A 21,525-nucleotide genomic window follows, 5' to 3' on the forward strand; every position below is an offset into this window, starting at 1 on the left:
CACAGATGGATGGTGACTTTTTGCTATGACTCCATGGTGGAAGAGACTAGCTGGCTCTCTGGGGATTCTCTCATAGGGCACTAATCCTCTTCCTGAGAGTAGCACCCTTGTGACCTAATCACCTTCCCAAAGTTCTACACCTCTTAATACCATCCCCTTACAGGTTCTACACCTCTGATTGTGGGGGACACAAGCACTCAGAGACTGTTCATCTACACCAACAGGCAGAGGTGGATGATCCAAAGACTAATCCTACTGATTGCCACATGTCCACAACCTTATATCAAACAAGGAGAAAGCCATGAGCTACATCTCTCCAATCCCTTTTTGACTATATTTGGAAATAAGGCCTATAGACAATCATTTAAAACAAGGTCATCAGGTGGGACCTTAATTTGATAGAGATGGTATGTTTATCAGTAAAAAGAATAATATTCCAGATCTCTTTCTCTCTTTCTCTCTCTCTTCTTAGGCACATAGAGAAAAGTCTATGTCAAGACACAGTGAGAAAGCAGCACCTCTAAGGCAAGGAAGAAGCCTCACAAGAAACCAGTGCTGGTGGCATCTTGAGCATGGCTTCAGCCTCCAGAGCTTTGTGAAAATAATGCCCTGTTATGGCAAACTGAACTAGTGCAGCTCTCCAAAGTCTCACCCAAACTCATTTTACTACATAGTCAAATTCAAAGTTAAAAATCAATTTAAAATATGAGCATCCTCCTTTTCTGAACAAGTACCTTCATCCATTCATATACTCTACTTTTAGCAAATATAAACTAAACATATCCTCTATCCTGTCCCTCCAAACTACCATCCCTTAAAAATCATTTCATCTTCTTCTAGCATTTCCTGAAATTAAGAATGGAATAATAATGCACCAATAGACCAAGCCTAGAACTTAGAAGTCATTCAAGAGTAACTTTCAGGCCAGCGCCTTGGCTCAACAGGCTAATCCTCAGCCTTGCGGCGCTGGCACACCGGATTCTAGTCCCGGTCGGGGCACCAGATTCTGTCCTGGTTGCCCCTCTTCCAGGCCAGCTCTCTGCTATGGCCTGGGAAGGCAGTGGAGGATGGCCCAAGTCCTTGGGCCCTGCACCCACATGGGAGACCAGGAGAAGCACCTGGCTCCTAGCTTCGGATCAGCGCGATGCGCAGGCCGCAGCGGCCATTGGAGGGTGAACCAACAGCAAAAAGGAAGACCTTTCTCTCTGTCTCTCTCTCTCACTATCCACTCTGCCTGTCAAAAAAAAAAAAAAGTAACTTTCATACATTCCCTAAATCCCATTGTTCACCATATCCATTGATAGATTCACCCCAAAACATCACACACATAAAACACATACACAACAATGTCTCCCTTCAGTTCACCTGAAAAACACCTGTGTATTCACAAGACTCTACACTTGAAAATTCTGTCATGTCTTTCTGCCTCAGATGTTTAAGACATCCGATAGTCACAACTCCTTTTAATTTTCCCCTAAATTCTCTTCACATCTTATCTGCAGGCCTCAGCACCTCCATCATGTTCTCACTTAAGCTTACTTCACTTATCAGATATTATAAAAGTTTTTACAGTTCTGACATCCTCCCTTAAACTATGAACTCTTGCAAAGGACATGGAGACCTCAGCCTGCTTTGGAACACACACAGAAAGATCCAGGAAAACCAGGCATTCAAGCCTACACTGGGTTAGGAGAAGAAACAGCATTCTAAAACCCCAATGAGAGTGATCATGGAATTCAGAATTTGATCCCAATTCAGAAGCCTTAAATTGTTGAGTAGGTTTGAGCGTTTGGAATTTAGGCCCTGCTATGGTTTGAATAGTTGTCTCCCCAAACTGAAGAGTTTAATCTCCAAAGTCTTACTTTAATGGAAGAAAGAGGATGGAAACTTAATCCAATTATGGTGTTTAGGGATGGGGCCTTTGGGAAGTGATTGGATTATTAGCGTGGAATCCCTAGGTTTGAATCCTGATGGTTTTGTAAGGCATGCAGACCTAGATACAGTCACGTATGCATACTCCCTGTCTCTTGCCACAGGATGCCATGGGCCACTTCAGGACCTTGCCAGCAAGGGTGTTATCATCAGAGGCAAAGCCAGTGAGGCACACCTGATCTCGGACTAGTGACTCTCCAGAATCATTAGCCAACATAAACGTCTTTTCTTTACAAACTTGGGCTGCCGAGGTATTCTATTGTAGTAATGAAAAACTGATTAATCCAGCTCCCCAACACCACTCTCAAAGATCGGCAGATGCAAATTTGCCTTGGCTGCTTTCTTCTTTTCTGGGCTTATCCTAACTTTAGCACTAGCAAGAAGGCAGTACTCAAAAAAAAAAAAAAAAAAAAGACTTTAAACATTTAAACATCCATCTTTATTTAGTTGCGATATGCTTGCTTAATCTGAGATTTAGTTTTCCCCTGTGTAAAAGGAAAAGCATGAATTAACTAAAGGATTTTGTAAGGTCCTTCCAGCTGGAATATCCTCCAACTCTGGGAAAAGAGATGGCTTCCTTCCCTGGGCCACACACTGGAACAATCATTACCTCTGCCTTCCCCAGCCTGAACTCAAACCATCCCATCTCGCCACCAAGCTGACAGGATAGGACATACAAACAAGATGTTCTCATTGTTTACAGAACTATAAAGAAATCTTTTGGAAGAAGAACTATGAAGCCTGGGCAAATATATTATGTTCATATGTGAAACATTTGTGTATACAAAATGTGCTTGCCATGTTAAAATATTGCAGTAAGACAGTCTCTTATTAATTATGGTTGTGCTGCATGACATAGGAAACCTAGCTGTAAATAGATGAGGTAGAAAATAAAGGGAAGAATTTCTGTGGTTAACAGCAGTGCAGGACATAGCTGACTTTAGGAGCTCAAAGACAAGTTATTTCCAATGAAGCCACAAGATAACAGCATAGCAGGTAGAAAGTAGAAAACGGAGTGTGGACCCAGAGGAAGCCACCTACACAAACCTCCCTTGCAAAAGATCACCCCACTGTCTGATTTCTCCTTTTTAAATAAATGAACCTCCTGAATGCTTTCATGGCCGTATTTTTCTGTACACATTTGCAAATAAGTAATCTCATGGTATCAGCTTAAAATCACAAACCCAACATTTACATATTAGAAGTCCATCTTCCTTTTTAGGTTGATTTTCCTTCTAAATATCTTTGGATTTATTGTATAAACATTTAAGAAATCAAAAAGTTCTCTTTGTAGGCTGCCCTCTTACTACTGTGATGTGACACTCTGTCTTCTGTAAAGTTGGGGCTGTGCTTGTCACTTCCCTATTGCTCACTGGTCAAGTTCAAGGGACAGGTATCATGTTTTCCTTTCTGCTATGAATCAGCATCAAAATAAGAATAATTTGCTCAATAATATAGTTTACAGCAGGTCTCCAACCATGCAAAGTGAGATTTTGCTCTTTGCAAAGCCATTCCCAATAATGCAAAGGCCACTCATTGGCAGGTAAGTGTTTGACAAATCATGGAGTAAACACGGGGCATGGTTAACATAAATCTATCACTCAGGCATTTTAAAAACACTTCTTATCATACATCTTTCTATATCTTAGCTTTCTCCATCTGTAATATAGGATAATAACATCACCTTCTTTAAAAGATTGTTTCAAGACTAAAGAATTTAAAACCCGTACAGCATTTGGTTGATGGCCTTCAATAGAGATGCTTGTATGAAATGATAGTAGTTTCTTCCAAAAAAATTCCACGTCACCTTCAATTAATTTTTACTGGGGAACTAGAAATGCTATGGTATGCAATGAGATTTAAGGAGCATAAAAATAAAGAGGACTTTCTATCTGGCATTAGTGGGAGAATTTCTGCATCTTTTCTATGCTACAAGATTTTATATCTAGATTACTTATCCTAGAAAAAAATGAACTTTTTAAATTTTAAATATTTAAATATTTGTTTTAAATATTTAAAACAAAATAATACCAAACTCCACAACCTTGGATTTTGGTATTACAAGCAGCCCTATGCTTTCTAGTCTAGAAGTTTATAAATGAGGTGGGTGTCCATCCTGAGGCATCTGGAATATGAGAGGAGGACATGGCCTATCATAATGACTAGGGAAGACTCCTTAGTGTCCAGGGATACTAAATGCCTGGCAGCATATTTGACCACAGGGCACTGGGCAAACTTACAAAGACTGGCAGAATACTATTCAGTGAAGAAAGGTGCTTTACAAAATGCCAATGGGGCCACTTGTGGGAAACACAGGGCCCTCAATCTCTTATTGCAAGGATACTGTTAGATATCCTTGGGTCACCCAGCCAGTGTGCACACACTCAAAAATAGGAACTCACTGGTCAAATAGCAACGTACTTCACTTTCATATGGTTCAAAATGTTAGACAGTTCTGAGGCAGGATCTGTCCTCTGGCCTTTGTTCTGCCCTCTGTAGTCTACAGAATAACTTGTTTGTTCAGTTAAATTCAAAAGAAAATCTGCCAATCCTCAAAACCAATATAAAATATTTACAAATTTTTATGTCAAAGTTGCTGCTCTAAGGAATACCAGATGTTTCCACAGTCATTTCATGCCCCCCACCCTGTGCTCTCAATAATAATAAAGAAGAGTAGGGCACCATAATGCAGAGGGACAGCATCCGCACTGACTGCCCACCTCTGTAGTGAAAAGTAGCTTTCCCTAATGGGATATTAAATATTTTCTCAACTAGATTCTCATTAGCAGCCAGGCTCCTGAGTAATAACTAGCTGAACCATGCCTATGAACTGACTCTCAGCTTAATGATCCCATTACCTCTAACTTACATGTTTAAGATCCACACAAGTAACACGAAATTTCAATAACGTAATTATGGATGACAGCAAAGTGGTACTGTGGCTTTTCACCACAAGCACAATGGAGACTGGGAACAGCCCAAATCACAGTCCAAGAACATTGTCTACTCTGATGGGTTTAAAAATTCATTTATGTGATTTAAAAATCAACTGAACAAGGTCCTAGAACTAGGTTTGTTGTGGTTGTTCCATGTTTCATCAAATAAAGGAACATATAAATGAAAACACATGCAATAGAAAATGTCTAAATCCTAAGCACAAATCCTGGCAGACCCATTCAAACTTGCAAAGAAAAGATAGTTGTCTGTGCATGAGTTAATGTGCGCCTAACTCTCTCTGATGTGAATTTAAAAATATGGAAAACTTTCTTAACTTGATGAACCCACCATAGTACCAAAACCTGTTGAGATGAGAGGAAATGAGAAGAGATATATGGAAAGAGTAAGAGAGAGAAAATAACTACACTAATACCATATGAATATTTACTAAAAATTCAAAATAAAATAACAATAAAACTTTCTCCATTTACTAACCATTTAATAGAAAATGTTCAAAAAGTTCATGGAAAATGCACATAATGAAAAAACTACACATGAATTCCAATTTTTTTGCACAAAAATAACTTGATCGAACTTTTTGAAGTACCCTTGTAGACATCACATTCTAGGTGAGACTACTATGAATTGTCCTGTTTAACAAGTATATCAAGGCAAGGTATCATCACTACCATTATACATAAGAGGGAAACCACAGCACTAAAGCAGCCCATAGTCACTTAGCATGTGTCAGGGTTAAGATGAAAACTCAAATCAATTTGCTTAAGCTCTGGCTGTTAATCAACATTTACAATTAACATATCAATTTTGAAAGACTATTTTTCCAAATTCACTGCCACTTAATGGGTTTTTCTTAACCCTACAAATGCAAAGGTTTATGGTTGATTATTAGAAAACATATGTACTAGGGAGCTGGTGTTGTGGCACAGTGGGTTAAGCCCCCACTGTGACACTGGCATCCCATATCCTGGCAGTTCCACTTCAGATTCAGCTCTCTGCTAATGTGCCTAGGAAAGAAGCGGAAGATGACTGAAGTGCATGGGCCCCTGTTACCCATGCAAGAGACCCCAGAAGTAGGTCCTGGGCTTCTGGCTTCTGCCTGGCCCAGCGCCAGCTGTTGTGGCCTCTGGGGAATGAGGCAGCAGGTGGAAGATTTTTCTGTCCCACCATCTCTCTCCCTCTGTGACTCTGCCTTTCAAATAAATAAATAATGCATATAATACGTACAAATATGATCTCAAATACAGCAAACCAAAAATGTCACTTAACCAAAGAAATACTTGAAGTAATTTAAAATTCAATTCTTTTAAATAAATAATTAAAATTGAAATTATGATATGGAGAAAATAGACCTGATCTCATAATTAAATCATGCCCACTAAAATTTGGTACAAAATGAAGATGTTCACAGTCTATACTAGTACTTGTTACTGATCTGGAAATTCTCACCAGTGTTTTAACACAAAAATCAGAAATAAGAGGTCCACATTTTAGAAACAAAAATCAAAATTACTGGCTGTTTTTGGAAAACCTTTGAGAATTAACTGAAAATTTACTAGTATTCATGAGATAATTCAACAAGAGATTGGATGTAAGATAGCCACACAAAAATCAATAGCTTTCCTGTTGGTCAGTGATAACCAGATAGAAGATATAATGGAAAGTATTGGAAAAAGTCAATGAGTTTGTGTTTTCAAATCATTTTCTACAGCAGAAGCCAACAGTCCTTGATGGGGAAGCTCTTTTTTAGTACATATCTATTTTGAAGGTTGCAATAATAGTTGCAATTTTAATAAGGTTAAGATACCACATTTCTTCAGAAACAAACCTTTGTGTATTCTAAGGGGATGGAAGGCAAAGACCTAACAATGCTTTTTAAAATGTTTTAGTGCAAGTGCTAAAGTCACACCACAGAACTCCTTGGTATATTCAGTCACTATCTGAAAACTACTGAAACAGTCCCAGCACCAACACTTATGAAACAGGATTCCAGAACGTTTTGCGAAAGTTGGAATAAATTAGATACTTGGGTTTATTTCAATTGGGCATAGTAGTTATTTTTGCTCTAAGAAAGATAATCTCCCCAAAGTACACAAAAGCACTTAACACCATCCGGTCTGTTTCAAACCTTTTTAAAATGCTGCACCTTTCATTCATGCAATGATAATGTCCTCTTTTTCCCATCAACACTAAGTACCTTTTCTTATAAAAACACCACAAACTCATATTGTTTTACTGTAGCCCTACATCTATATTCATTTTAAACTCTAGGACACAGACAGGCAGTTCCATAAGAAAGTGTTTTAAAAGGAAATTTAAATGTTTAAATATTACTTTCAGCTATACCTCTTTGCCAGCTCCTCATAAAAGAACACAAAGTAATAAAATCTCAGTTTCTCCCATTAGTTAATTAGCACCTTCCCTTCTCAAGGACTGGAAGCATCAGACCTATAAGCCTGCTCTCAAAAATTAGTGACTGCTTATATCTTTTTTTTCTTATGCACAAGTTTATAGAACTCTTTAAAAAATCATCTTATAAATTAAATATTCTTATCTAAGCACAGGCTAAACGTTACAAAATGAAGTACTCTAACAGCTAAAGGTGAGTTCAGTCAACTAGTGCCCTTGTATTGATCTCTTATTTTTCCCAACACTTTTCTTCTAATCCTCTCCATAATTACATGAACTCCTAGAGCTTTCCTGAAGCTGTCAACTCCTCTTGCATCTATTTTCAAATGGCCAGCGGAGAAGCGGTATGGGCACTAGATCAAGCTGTCAATGTTCCCCACTTGGCTATTGACAGTCCTCTTGGCACATCTGTCAAGGGCCTCCTAGGGTGCTTCAAAACCCTTCTCCCTTGGAAGAGAGCAGGGAGGGTAGAGGAGCCAGAAAGATATTGATCCATTCTTTTAACATGCTAATTTGCCTGGGGCTGCTTCAGTCATTGCCAAGCTGGACACTTCAAAAGGAAACTGTTTTTCAAAGTGGCGATGTCTTTTTCAAACACTTAAAACAGAAAACAAATGAATCCAAGCCTCAAGTTCACAGTGCAATGTGGATGAGGCTGGCCAAACAGAAACAGGATAGCTAATGTACATAAGGGTGGCCTAAAATTAATTGGCCATTGCAAGAAATCTGAAAGTTAGAAACAGATTTTAAACTTCCAAGGCTGGTTGTGTGTGCATCATACTCAATTAGGATGGAGCCTATTGAGTTATATTAATCTGTGGGAGAAAAAGCTAAGGCTGATATAATTAAACTGATGTAAAACATTAATAACATTGATCTTGATGAATGCTTGGGCATCTCCCTAAATGATGAAAATGGAAAATAAAACTGATTGTTCTTTTAATTGCACTTCTAGCTGGCAACATATCCTGAAGGCTACCCCAAAAAAGAAAAGGGGAGGGGAGAGGGGCTTGAGGAACTGCCACATGATTAAAACATCTTTGTTTACTGCCTTTGTTGTCGGTCTATTATTTCATCAATGCAACATAAAACAGATAAGACTCTAAGACACAATTAAGTGTCAAAAGATTGCGAAGGATTAACAGATCACATTTGTAAAATTAATTCGCCATAAGCAGTCACTTGCTTGTAGTTTTCAGGTCATGTATTTCTGGGGATATGTTGTTCATTGTGTGTGATTATTAAAGGGAGAAGTCACAAAAAAGAGACAGCATGGTCCTAATGAAGACTCCGCCGTGGAAGCAATAGCTGGGAAACTTGAAGTCTCAAATCAGGGAAGATCTTTAGGACAAAAGCCCCAAAGAAAAGCATTCCTAACTCAGCCGTGTCTTACGTGATCATGAGGTTGTCCATATTTACCTGCCATGGTATTATGGGAGGAAATCAGCATCTGTTAACCTCTGACCCCTCAGATCTGAGGGAGACAAAGGCCCAATCTGGGGCCCCAGGAGAACACAGCCAAATGTCAAGCAGCAGGGAAGCCATTGTGACGGAAACATTTGGCTTGGATGCAGCCCCAGCCTCACTGGGACAAACTGCTATTCACTGAAACAAGCCATGAAGAGATAACGCCATAAAATATGAACAAAATGGAACCTTTCGCCTTGCTTCTAAATTGTTAGTTTTATGGGACTTCATGCTGAACAGTATGAAAAAAATCCAATTTGCTTTGAAGCGCATTAGTCTGTCGAACATCTTAATTATTGTTTACATTGCCATTTGCCTTCTATTAAGAATTGAATAATTACCCAGCACTTCATAGTTTAAAAATACAGGCAAACAGGATTATCTGGGTAATTGAGAAACTGTACCACAGCTTTGTACTGGTGCAGAAAACATTGATAGAAGTAAGGGAAATGATCATTATCAATCAACTTATTTCAAATGGTATTCTAGGGATTTTGAGCAATTTGAGATCTGTAACTTATTAAGAAGAGGTTAGTAAGATCACCTTTGAGAAGTGTGTGTCTGTTGCAATCCATCCTTCAAAACAAGAGCCAGATAAGCAGCTGAATTTTCTCATCCACTAATGACACCAGAGAACATACCAAGTACAGAGCATTCTGCTGCTCTTTAATCCTAATAATCCATCCCAAATGGACTCTGAACAGCATCATCAAACTTCATCAAACCATGTGGAGCTCAACCAAAGCTCTTCCACATTTTGATGTTGTTTTAACTGATCTTGCCTCCACTTAATTACACTGCAACGTCTGGCTATGCCCACTTCTTGCCCTGTGAAATTAGTTTGAACTCAAGATTAATTGAACTTCAAAAACATTTCATGCAAAATCCTCTTCTAGTTTATAGAAAGCATACGACCATGGGCTTTTTGAAGATAGTGCTGTTTTCAAGCAGAGTGAAGTTTATTGCATAAGATGTACCGTCTATACTTGCATTCCCATTTTAGAAGAAATAAAGCAAAGGCTAGGTAAATTTGGAGATATTAGAGGCAGGGCTAGAGATAGGAATTCCAAACACACAATTGTGAGAAGGTAAATACACCTTTTAAAGAATGTTATCAGGGGAGGAAGGTGAAAATAAGAGATTTTAATTGTGATTGTAGGTGTAAAGACTCAGTATTCATTCACGAATGTAGAAACACAGATGAAAGTACCAGTGGTGATTTGTGCACTACCTTGTTTTAGTATCTATTGTGGAAAAGGGTGAATGGACCCTGGCCCATTGGTTGACCTAAAGCCTAGTTGTGGAACTTCCTGAGATCTGACAATTCTCTTTTAGAGAATGTCATCCTTTAGCCTTACGACTTGGAAAGCCCTTTGTTGGGACACTTCTAAACATTCCTGGCATAATCAGAAGAGTGGGACCTCTCCCTCCTTGGAAAAAACAGCAAGATTCCAGCTGAAGCTGTCACTGAAAGGCCAAGCCCAGGGATTCACCAAGGGTGGATTCCTTTCCCAGAGGTCAAAATGAAATGAGTAGTAGAGGCTTGGGTTATTTTGCATGGGGTGAGGGGCCAGGGAGTGAGGACCAATCACACTGGGGCAGTGTCCAGTGCGGGGAGGGGGAGAATTACACAAAACCAGCCCTCTGCAAATAGTGGACTCTTTGCCTCCCACCCCCAATCTCTGGAAGCATTCAAATCAAAACCGAATTAATTTGCATGGTGTCTAAATCATTGAGTTCTGCATAAACAGAAGGAGATTTTGGCTAGAGTTTCCAAAGGAAGCCCTCTTTGCCTTTGTGAATGGGGGAAATGGGTGTGCTGTTTTGCATGAGGGTGCATACAGAATATGCAAATGAAGAATCTGCTGCCTGGAAAAGCAACACTGGGCAGACAGCTGGCGACCCGCATTCACCCAGAAAATGCTTGGTGTCTCCAAAGGGAGTTGTAAGTGGTACCAACATGTTTGTTTCCCAGGAAGGCGAAATAGACCCTGAATATTCATAGAATGTCCATTTAGTCATGGGACTATTAATTACCTTCAAGATCAGGGAACCAAGTGACCTCACCTGCTCTGCTCCCTAAAACAGCTCAGAGGGATACAATGAGAAAGGTTTTATGCTCTAAGTGAAAAAGATACAGTCTCTCCCCATGCAGGGGACAGCTGAGGCCTTCTTTAATCATTCCTTCTCACAAGTACAATAAAACTGGAGAGCACTGAGCCATGTTATTGGACACAGATAACCAGTTTCTAGAAAGCTGAGAGCTATAAATTGCTGCCTAATTTTATAGAAACATCTAAAGGGCTGAATAAATAAAATGCCATTCTTCTTAACTACCTAAATCTTACAGACTATGAAAAAGTCTTCAGAGCTTTCTGATTTCATTTTATTTTTTAAAGCATCTAAATGAGCAGAAGGACAGAAGTACACTCTATTGTTAATATGCCAGAAAAACTAAAAGGCTGATGGGTGAGTACAGTGATTCTCAAACTTACTGGTCCCGAAAGCCCTTTCTACTCTTAAAAAAATTATTGATTCGAGGGGCCAGCACTGTGGCCCATGGGGTAAAAGCCATCGCTTGCAGTGCCAGCATCCCATGTGGGTGCCGGTTCTAGACCCAGTTGCTCCACTTCCGATCCAGCTCTCTACTATGGCCTGGGAAAGCAGTGGAGGATGGCCCACGTCCTTGGGCCCCTGCACCTGCGTGGGCGACCAGGAACAATCTCCTGGCTCCTGGCTTCAGATTGCTACAGCTCTGGCCATTGCAGCCAATTGAGGAGTGAACCAGCAGATAGAAGACCTCTCTCTCTCTGTCTCTGCCTCTCCTTCTCCATCTGTGTGACTCTGACTTTTGAGTAAATAAATGAATCCTTAAAAAAGAAAAAAAGATTGATGGGAAGTGCTTCTGTTTGTAAGAGTAATAGCTATCTACTACTGAAACAGTATTTTTATACTTTGTGTTTCTGTGTGGGTACAAACTGATGAGGTCTTCACTAATTATATACTGAATTGATCTTCTGTATATAAAGAGAATTGGAAATGAAAAAAACAACCTGGTGTTAAATTGGAAATGGCATAGAAAATTAATTTTTTTAAAAAAAACTATTATGTAGTATCTCTGTCTTTAATGTGCTGTACATTGTTATTTAATGCTATAATTAGTACTTCAATGGTAGTTTTTTCACTTTGTGTTGCTATATGGGCAAACTGTTGAAATCTTTACCTAATATGTACTAAACTGATCTTCTGTATATAAAGAGAATTGAAAATGAATCTTTATGTGAATGGAAGGGGAAAGGGAGCGGGAGGAGGGAGGGTTGCGGGTAGGAGGGAAGTTATGGGAGGTGGGAAGCCATTGTAACCCATAAGCTGTACTTTGGAAATTTATATTCATTAAATAAAAGTTAAAAAAAAATGCAAACAAAAATACATATAACAATATCTGATGATAAAGTATTATTACTATGTGATATTATTAAAGAATATTGTTAACTCAAAAAAAAAAAGAGTAATAGCTATCAATATTCACCACTACCAATTGAAACTTGTTAATTTTTGAGGTCTTTCAATTTATCTGGAAATAACAATGATAAATCCATTACATATTATCAAAAATAGTATATTTTATTGAAATAATTGCATTTTTCAAAACAAAATCAATGAGAAGAGTGGCACTGCTTTACTTTTTATTGAATATCTCTTTAATATCCAGCTTAATAGAAGACTCCTAGGTTGTCATATTCACTTAAGCAACTTAACGAGCAATCACATGTAGCCTCTAGAAAACTCTACAACACACTTCTGAGAGAACGAGATGGAAAAGTAAATAAGATCTCAGGTTTATTAAGAAAGTTTGGAGCTTGCACACCACATGAGCAGTCTTGAGGAACCTGGCTGGACTATATTTTGAAAACTTGTGCTCTAGAACAGTGACTTGGGGATCAAAAATCAATATAGGCAAAACCAATCACCCCTTGTGCTGTCCTGTGTCCTTAACACCCTCATAAACGCACACACACAGAAACAAACAAACCACCCTTCTGCTCTGGAACCTAAATGAATTCTTCTCTTGTTGGAAAACACCAAACAGCACTTTCCATCTAACAACAATAAAAATAGAGGTAACAATTTCCAGTTAGTCAGTAGTTAATGATTGTAGGGACTGTGCCAAGCCGCTTATACCACACATGCTTATACCTGTGCATCCTATATTATACTAGAATTATATACCCCTAGTTTACATATGTGAACTTGTGGTTAAGGAATTAAGCGGCATGACTAGAAACTATACCTAAGTCTCAAACTCCAAAAGTCATTCTTGGCCATTTTGTACTAAGTCTGTTTACAGAGAACTTTCAATGTTCAGGATTAGGGATGATTCATAAATAGTTAACATGATATAAATAGTTAAGAGCTGGTTGAAATAGGAATAAACAAGGACTTCACTAAAACGTTAGTCACACTTGATCTAGCCAAAAGGCTGAGAAGCAATAGCCAAAATTGGGACCAACCAAAGAGTCCATCATCAGACAAATAAAGAAAATGTGGTGTATATAAACAATGGAATATTATTCAGCTATAAAAAAGAATGAAATTCTACCACTTGCAGCAAAATGGATGCAACAGAAGGACATCATGTTGAGTGAAAAAAGCCAAACCCATGGGCCGGCATGGTGACTCACTTGGTTAATCCTCCGCCTGTGGCACTAGCATCCCACGTGGGCGCCAGGTTCTAGTCCCGGTTGCTCCTCTTCCAGTCCAGCTCTCCGCTGTGGCTCGGGAGGGCATTGGAGGCTGGCCCAAGTGCTTGGGCCCCTGCACCCACATGGGAGACCAGGAGAAAGCACCTTGCTCCTGGCTTCGGATTGCCACAGCGCTGGCTGTGGCAGCCATTTGGGGAGCGAACCAATGGAAGGAAGACTTTTCTCTCTGTCTCTCTCTCACTGTTTGTAACTCTATCTGTCAAAAAAAAAAAAAAAGCGCCAAACCCAGAAAGACAAGCACTACAGGATCTCCCTTACATGGGGGAGCTAAAATTTAAAAGACAAACAAAAAATAAAGAGAGAAAAAAGAAAAAAAAAATGCCTGGGTGCATCAGTATTTCTCCAAACATAGTTTTTTAAAACTTTATTTATAACTTTGAAAAACCAATGGTTAAGAATGTTACACTACTATAGTTTTAATGAACTGTGACTACTTTAAAATTCACTGTATATGGGTGAGTCATTTTTCCATTCAATTACTGTTTAGAGTCATTGTCAATATTCCCACTAAACTAGGGTTTTTTTGCTTTTTAGTTGATAAGCTTCTTATTTGCTGAAGTAGTAAGCCTTTTTACTATAATTTTACAATATGTTACTTCAAAAACCAAAAAAGAAAAAAAAAAAAGTGGGAAGGGAAGAGGGTGGGACTGTGAGGGAGGGAGGAGGGAAGAGAAATTATGTTCTTAGAATTGTATCTATAAATCATATTGAATCTGTGCAAAATTAAATAAATAAAGCATTAGTCCTATGCAAAGATTTTGATACAAATCATGTTGACTCCAAGACACTGGACTCCAATAAATAGTATGACGCTGGTTATAGATTCTTACGTATTCACTCATTCATTCACTCAGTGAACATCTAATGAGATTTCATATTTCCATAATCATTATTGGTGGTACTAGTTTAGTTAAATGGACTGCACTTCTCCACTTACATTCACATGACAAGAAAGTATTATTAAATTCACTTAACCCATATAAACCAGAAAAAAAAAAAGCAAAGTTAATCATTTAATCATTTTCAATACCAACATACATGTATAATTTAGAAGTTTATGTGTTTCTTTAAAAGTATTACCACATGGGAGACTTGGAAGAAGCTCCTGGCTCCTGGCTTCAGCCTGGCCCAACCCTGACTGTTTCAGGCCATTTGGGGAGTGAATCAGTGGAAGTAAGATATTTCTCTCTCTCTCTCTCTCTCTCTCTCTCTCTCTCTCTCTCTCTCCATCTCTCCTTCTGTCTCTGTGACTCTGCCTTTCAATAAATAAATCGTTAAAAAAAATTGTGCATTTGAAATTTTTCTGAGAAGCATGTACTTCTTTAGTAATGTTAAAAATTATCAACTATGCCCAAAAAATTAAGTATTAAAGTTCAAAGATGTGCAGGTCACCTGTGCTTGCTCAGCAGTAACTGAGAAACCATTTAATTAGCCTTTCTCCTAAATGCTCCAGTCTTAACAAAATAATTACGTCTTAATACATTTTTGAAAGGCACAAGGAAGAACAGTTAGACTAGAAGAAGTCATCAAAACTTAAATACCATATTTCAAAATCCCTGAGATAATACCTATGCAATACTTGGTGAACCCCAAATAGAGACCATTGTGATTCATGCTCACAAAAGAAGCCTGGTCACTCACACAAAGAATGAGAAATAAAAAAGTATGACAGAAAAAGGACAATAATTAAACTCTGTTCTCAGACACGAAGAATTGCATTTTTCAGTGATCACAGCCATGCTTCAAAGCTGGAGATAAAAGCAAGCGTGTGATTCAAGCAATTGATTCTTAAAGACATGATTCAAAGGTAGGAGAAAAATCTCAAAAGTGGAAAGGATATGAAACGGCATCTCTCTGAACTGTATTTAAAATGCCCCCTTTCCATTACTTCTCTCTCTAAGGTCTTTCTATAGGTATTAGAAAAACAAAATAATCATATTTTTTTGACATAGCTGTCTTTTTTTTCAGAGCATAGATATAATATCTTTCTATTTTATAACCATCAAAGCATTTCTATCTCACTCTATCTTATAAGAGCCTTTAATAAGACACCTTTTGAAGCTATGAATCTGTTAAAAATGCAACAATATATAGTCTATGTCCTTTATCTCTATGGCCTCAATTCGTAGCAAAATTGCATATTTCAGCAAGGCTTGCTGTCTGCCTAGCTTAATTTTGTCACAGTTGTGATTATGTGACCTTCTGAATGACTCCGTAAGAATGTTTTCTTTTTACCAGAATTATTTCTATATTATACTCTCTGGAAACATTGCTGATTAATATTTCCCAGAGAGAAAGTCTAGGGCTCTCTTTTCATTTTTCAACTTTTTAATTAAGCAAGAAATAAGTTAATACGGAACACTTTCCTCTGCTCCCTCTGCTTAATATTTTGGAGGTAATGAAAACAATCCTGTGAAACATCTGGAACTTCTCCTCACTGAGGTTTGGTTTGGAGGAGGGGATTCTGAGGTGGATTTTGTTTCCTTTTCCTGACAGACTGCAGGGGCCTGGTAACTAGACAAACTAGCACAGTTAAGCTATCCTCTGCGTCCAGTCACGAGGCAAGTGCAAAAGGCCACTAACTGCAGTCCTGACTGGCTATCATTCTTAGCTCACCTACCGAGACCAAATCAACGCATCTCAGATCTGTTATTCAAGAGCACAGTGAACTTGCAGCTGCTTAGGAGGGCGGGCCAGTCATCACCCTGATGCTCTTGACACCTTCCTCTCCATTAGCATGTGCGGCTGGGGAGCAAGAGCTGCAAGAGGAAGTGTCCCTCTGTCCCCAAGGCCCCTTGAGGACTCTGGTGGGTGACCAGGGTTAGATTCAAACAACAGCACACCCCAGGCCCCCATCCGCCCTGGCCATTTTTGCCCAAGGATCCTTTGTCAAACATTTAAGATCTTAATCAATCTTCACTCTGACCTCTCTGACCCCTAGGAAGATGGATGAGGAAGTAGGTGACCTTTCACCTGTTCTATTTGTCCTGTCACAGTGGACCCATTGAAAAGACAATCAGGGAGGGACTGACTGCCAGAGCTCTGAAGACCTGGCCAGTTCTCCTTTATGTCCCTTCTTCAGCTCTCTTTACACCCTCTGTCTTGTCCCGCCCCCAAATCACTTTTCCCTCATTCAAAGAAAAGTTTTTTCTTAAAGAGGAAAAAATAAGACACTCTCCAAATACCACTTTCAGTATAACGGGAGAAGATGGACAGTACTGTTTGTTAGGTAAGGAAGAGGGATGCTTCCTATCTTTAACCTTCACTCTGAGGAGTGGCTACCAAGGTGGACCTCCTTTCACTGTCTGAATCCAACACTCTTCCAGGTCAACAGGTATACCCAGGGGAAGAGAAGAAGGTAAAAGAAATGCTGGCATTAATCCAGATGCAGTGTTTGATGATCTCTAAGATGACTTCTACCACCTCCTCAAAGCAAGTCTGCATGCCAAGTACAACAGCCACGTGCCACATAATATTTCAGTCACTGAGAGACTACCATATACAACAGTTAAGACTGTATTCCTTAAGCTTATATTGCCTATGGTAACACAGGTCTCTTAGCTTAATTACACTTAGATGTTCTACACAAGGACAAAACTGCCTCATGATACATTTCTCAAAACCATCCATGTGGTTTTGCTCCATAATGGGAATTATCATCCCATTTTATGGATGAACACACAAAGGTTCAGAAGGCTTATAAAATCTGCTGAAGGACATATAGCTAAATGACCAAATCGATATGCATTCTCTTGTCCCCATACCCTGACAACCGGATTCTTCCCTGATATCAGTAATGATGTCAAAAGTAAGGTCCACCATTTTTATTACTCCCAAGCTTTTTACAGTCATCTTTAAAAAGTACCCCCCAAGTTTGGGATTTAAGAATCCTTTGTCATTCAAGTTTTTCCTTCTTCTCTGAGATCATCAGAGATTCTCATTTCATAGCAATGAAGACAAACTGGAGGCTTCATGTAAAAATATATATTTTTAAAAGAAGTAATCATTACATGAGCAGGAAAATAAAATCTAAGTAATGTGTATGAAAATAGCTCAATCAATCTTCCTCTTCAACTAAGCAACTGGCTTTGTGTTAGGAATAGTGTTCTCAGAAATGGACTGGATCTGAAACATTGAGCCCCTCCCTTCCACAAAGCACATGATTAACTGTATTCTCAAGATTATTTCCATAAAGCAAACCACTCAAATGTTCAATTGCCTTTACATTCACTTCGCCCTCCATCTTTTTCTCTTTTCCTTCTAATTTGGGTTATAAAAATGTCAAGGAGTTGCACATGTAGCAATGTATGAGTTACTGGGCTCTGTGACAATTGAAAATCAATGATACAGATACACAGAGATGTGCTAATGCTGGAAGAATGAACATTTTAGCAGGAAATGGAAGCCAAAGGAGATGGGTGTGTGTGTGTGTGTGTATCACATATATATTTAAGATACTCAAGTTCCTGTCTTACAAAAACCAAAAAGTGCAGTAATTTACTATAAGACAGGGTGAGGTGCTACTGTCCTGTTCATATCACTTGTTCCTGCTATGATCATTGAGAATTAGGTGCCAATAATAATGCAGTCACCTGCTTTCTAATACTATTACCAGAATATACTTCAGGGTTTTCAATTCATTTTCAGCTTCATCTAGTGGTTGCAAAGTCAAGGGCAAACAAAAAAGGAAGAACTATTTATTTGAAAGCAAACTGACAGTTTACACAAGTTTTCCCTTTTCTAGCTCTAGGTCAGCAGCAAAAGTCGGCAGTCTATTGTATTTATAATGAAATTAAATGGCATTCATTATTAGTTACTCCTAGAAATAACTACAGCAAATCAAGAATGTATTTAGTAAAGGAGAAGCACATACATTTATGACAGCAAATTACCAAAAATGCAGTTTTCTTTAGGTTATAACTGTTGATTTTCAGTCAATCAAGTGGAATGTCCCACAGTTAATCCTGCCCTATTATTAAGATAGTTGAAATGCCAGACAAATTGTTTGGCAGTCAGTTATTTCAGACTCTTTAATCACCAAATCAGATGAACCATGTGGCAATGCCATCCACAGCTCCGTAATCACCCTGCGATAAGATTAATCTGATCTGTCCCACAGAAGGGACCGCTTACACTGAATTCTTCGGTGGTAACCATGACAGGACTGGCAACAGGCAACTTCTGATAACCAATAAACATAAATACCAAGCAAAACAAAAACTCGGGATAACTGATTGTTTTAAACACTTAACCCCAGGACTTAATCACAGGAGAGGAGAAATCCACACTCAGCCCACACTCAAATGCAAAAATGCTGCAAACAAAAGACTTAACCAATTCCAGGTTATTCTACCATAAAGGGGAAACAAGGCAAGAATTAATTGCATACACTGACCTGAACCTTAGGTGAGAAAAGAAAAATCACCTTAGTAATGTGATAAATAGTAATGCACATGATAAAAATATGTAGATGTCTAGAAAAACTCAATAAACCAAATGGATCACAATTTATGATTGCCTCTTACTACCGATGAAATAAGAAGACTCGTAGTAGCTCTATTATCACCTCCTAAGAGAAATAAAGAGGTCTTTCATCAGGATTAATTTCACTTAGAGACCCTATCAACGGGTGTTCAGTGGAACAGAATGCACTCAGAATATTGTTACTCCACTTTGCTGGAGAGAATCCCCACTGGTCCACAAGGTCAGAAAACAAATGGACTTTCTTCAGACAGCTCAATTTCAATCAGTGAGAGGGAAGTGAAACAACCAATCACAATTCCCTATTTAAATCAGTCATGTACGTATGCATAAGATGAAAGAAATTTACCATCTTTGTCATTTTACCAAATCTACGGACATGAAAACCATGCCTGGAAAATATGTCCACCCTCTTTAAGGAAGGATCAATCAAGCCCATTTCTTCAGCAAGTTCATTTACATTTCAGAGGACCTATCATGCGGGTTCTGAGCTAAGTGCCTGTTAGCAAATGTGTTTGCCTTCTGCTGATTACAGCAGCGTCATTTATTTTGTCAGTATTAGAAATGTCTTAGCCTTGCCACCTGGAGCTATAGCACTTACTCATTAGACCCCTCTGTCCGACCACATCCCACAGGGGCAGCTAATTACTGGCTTTACTCCATTTAGTCTCATCTCTGATTTAATTACGTGCACTAAGCCCTAATGAAAAGTGCAACATGGTCCCTCTTACCTTGGCATTCTCCACTCTGCTCTTCATGCCCAGCGTTGCACAGGCAGTTGCCAATGGGTACCAGCCACTCACCATCTGCCCCACAGTACATTTTTGGCACATCCTTCTCTTCTGAGTTGTTGACACAGGAGCCTCGAACTTCCACCAGAGATGAGGTATCAGCCCCTGTGATGGTATCTGGAAACTGGGCCAGATTGCGAACGGTGAGTGGACACTTCTTATAGAACACACGGACAGATACCAGGGCTATGCAGGCCCCCACATCCTGAAAAGCCAGGTAAAATCCTTTTTTGCTCAGTGGCCCTACATCCCGGATCTCTGTATTCAGCTTCATGATTCGATCACCAATGTCCACTTGGGTGAAGCTCTCATCAGCAGCAATGGTGTCAATCTTGGCAAATTGGCTCTCTCTAATGAAGCGCTCTTTGTCATTGTCTGATTCGTAGTAGTACAGGTTAAAGGTCTCCTTGCAAGTCCCCATGACGCCAGGAAGACTATTGCAGTCCCTCAAGGTGAACTTGATCTCAATATACACCCTCTGAGCCCCTTCTCGGGTGATCCAATCAGTTCGTAGCCAGTTGTTCTGGCTCGGTTCCATCACGTTGCACACTTGGTAGGTTCGGATTGGCGTATTTTTTTCATCCATAATACTCACTTCCTCCCACTGCAAAGATCCAAAGGAAATGTATCAATTACAAAGTTTCATCCCACAGGGATTTGTCAATCTTTTTTATTCTCATAGGACACTTATTATTTTTCTTTCAATAATGAAGAAAACTTCTGAGCATGATTCCTCATTAATAAAGCATCTTATGGGAAAAAAGATAATATTTTATTAGGGAGGTAGGTTTTTTTTAAAATTTTAAATGGTTTCATTCTTTTGCCCCAAATCCTGAGGCAATGGTGGATTTATTGCTTGTGAGTTTGCAAGCCATTCCTTGCGGTGGTCTAACAACCTCGAATTCACCTATTACAACAGCTACAATTTCAAGTGGCAACAGTTCAAATTTGCTCATAAGTGAAAAACTAGTATGTGTGTTGTTGCAACCACTGAACAGAGAGACCTGCAAATTAAGAGCAGGAAGAGAAGAGCTTACCAAAGAAAGACAATTATCAGCTAATTAGTGGAGCTCCTGTCAGAACTTTGCTCCGTAATACCTACAAAAAGTCGATTGGATTTTTTTTTTTTTGGGGAGGGGGGAGCACTATTACTACTCTTTAAAGGAGGAAAAAAAAAATCCTACTGTTCTGGTTTTGGTAATCCCAGAAAAATAGAGTGAATTTTATGATTAGGTTTCTCAGATAAGCTGTCATTTATAATAGAAAACTTTTCAAGAGCATGTATTCAATAAAAAGTTTTGTAACTGCTCTTATTTTTAAAAATAAACACATGAGAAGAATAAGCATATATTTTGCTTCTAATTATTTGGTGGATGTTAAAAATATGTTATTTATGATTGCAAGCTTAAGAACACTACAGGAGAATCTTAGTGTTTTCTTTGCAATCTACTTTCTAACACAAAGATTCTAATGGCTAATTCTGAATTCAGCAGAATTCATTGTGACTAAAATAATAGTTTCACTCCTAACATTGCTTTTAAAAATAATCCTAAAAGCAGTAAGACAGTTTGGGGGTTCCTACTGGGCTGGGAGGCAGCCTCCTATTCTTCATTAGCATATACAGTAATGCATTGATATAGATCTGCTACAAATCAACTTAAGTGTCTACTATGTGAGTACAATTAGAAGAAAAAAGATGGTTTATAAAAAATTGCATTCTACAATAA

General features: G+C 38.8%; 1 protein-coding gene across 3 annotated transcripts in view; it reads right to left on the minus strand.

Annotated features, from left to right (window-relative positions):
- EPHA4 (EPH receptor A4) overlaps window positions 1-21,525 on the minus strand; it is a 152,034-nt gene that overhangs the window by 124,127 nt on the left and 6,382 nt on the right. For all 3 annotated transcript variants that reach the window (XM_062192755.1, XM_062192775.1, XM_062192764.1), the window contains one exon: window positions 19,739-20,402. In XM_062192755.1, the coding sequence (XP_062048739.1) occupies window positions 19,739-20,402 (664 nt within the window). The remainder of the gene's footprint in view (window positions 1-19,738; window positions 20,403-21,525) is intronic.

This window comes from Lepus europaeus, chromosome 1 (assembly GCF_033115175.1).
Source record: "Lepus europaeus isolate LE1 chromosome 1, mLepTim1.pri, whole genome shotgun sequence".
Taxonomy (NCBI): Eukaryota; Metazoa; Chordata; class Mammalia; order Lagomorpha; family Leporidae; genus Lepus; species Lepus europaeus.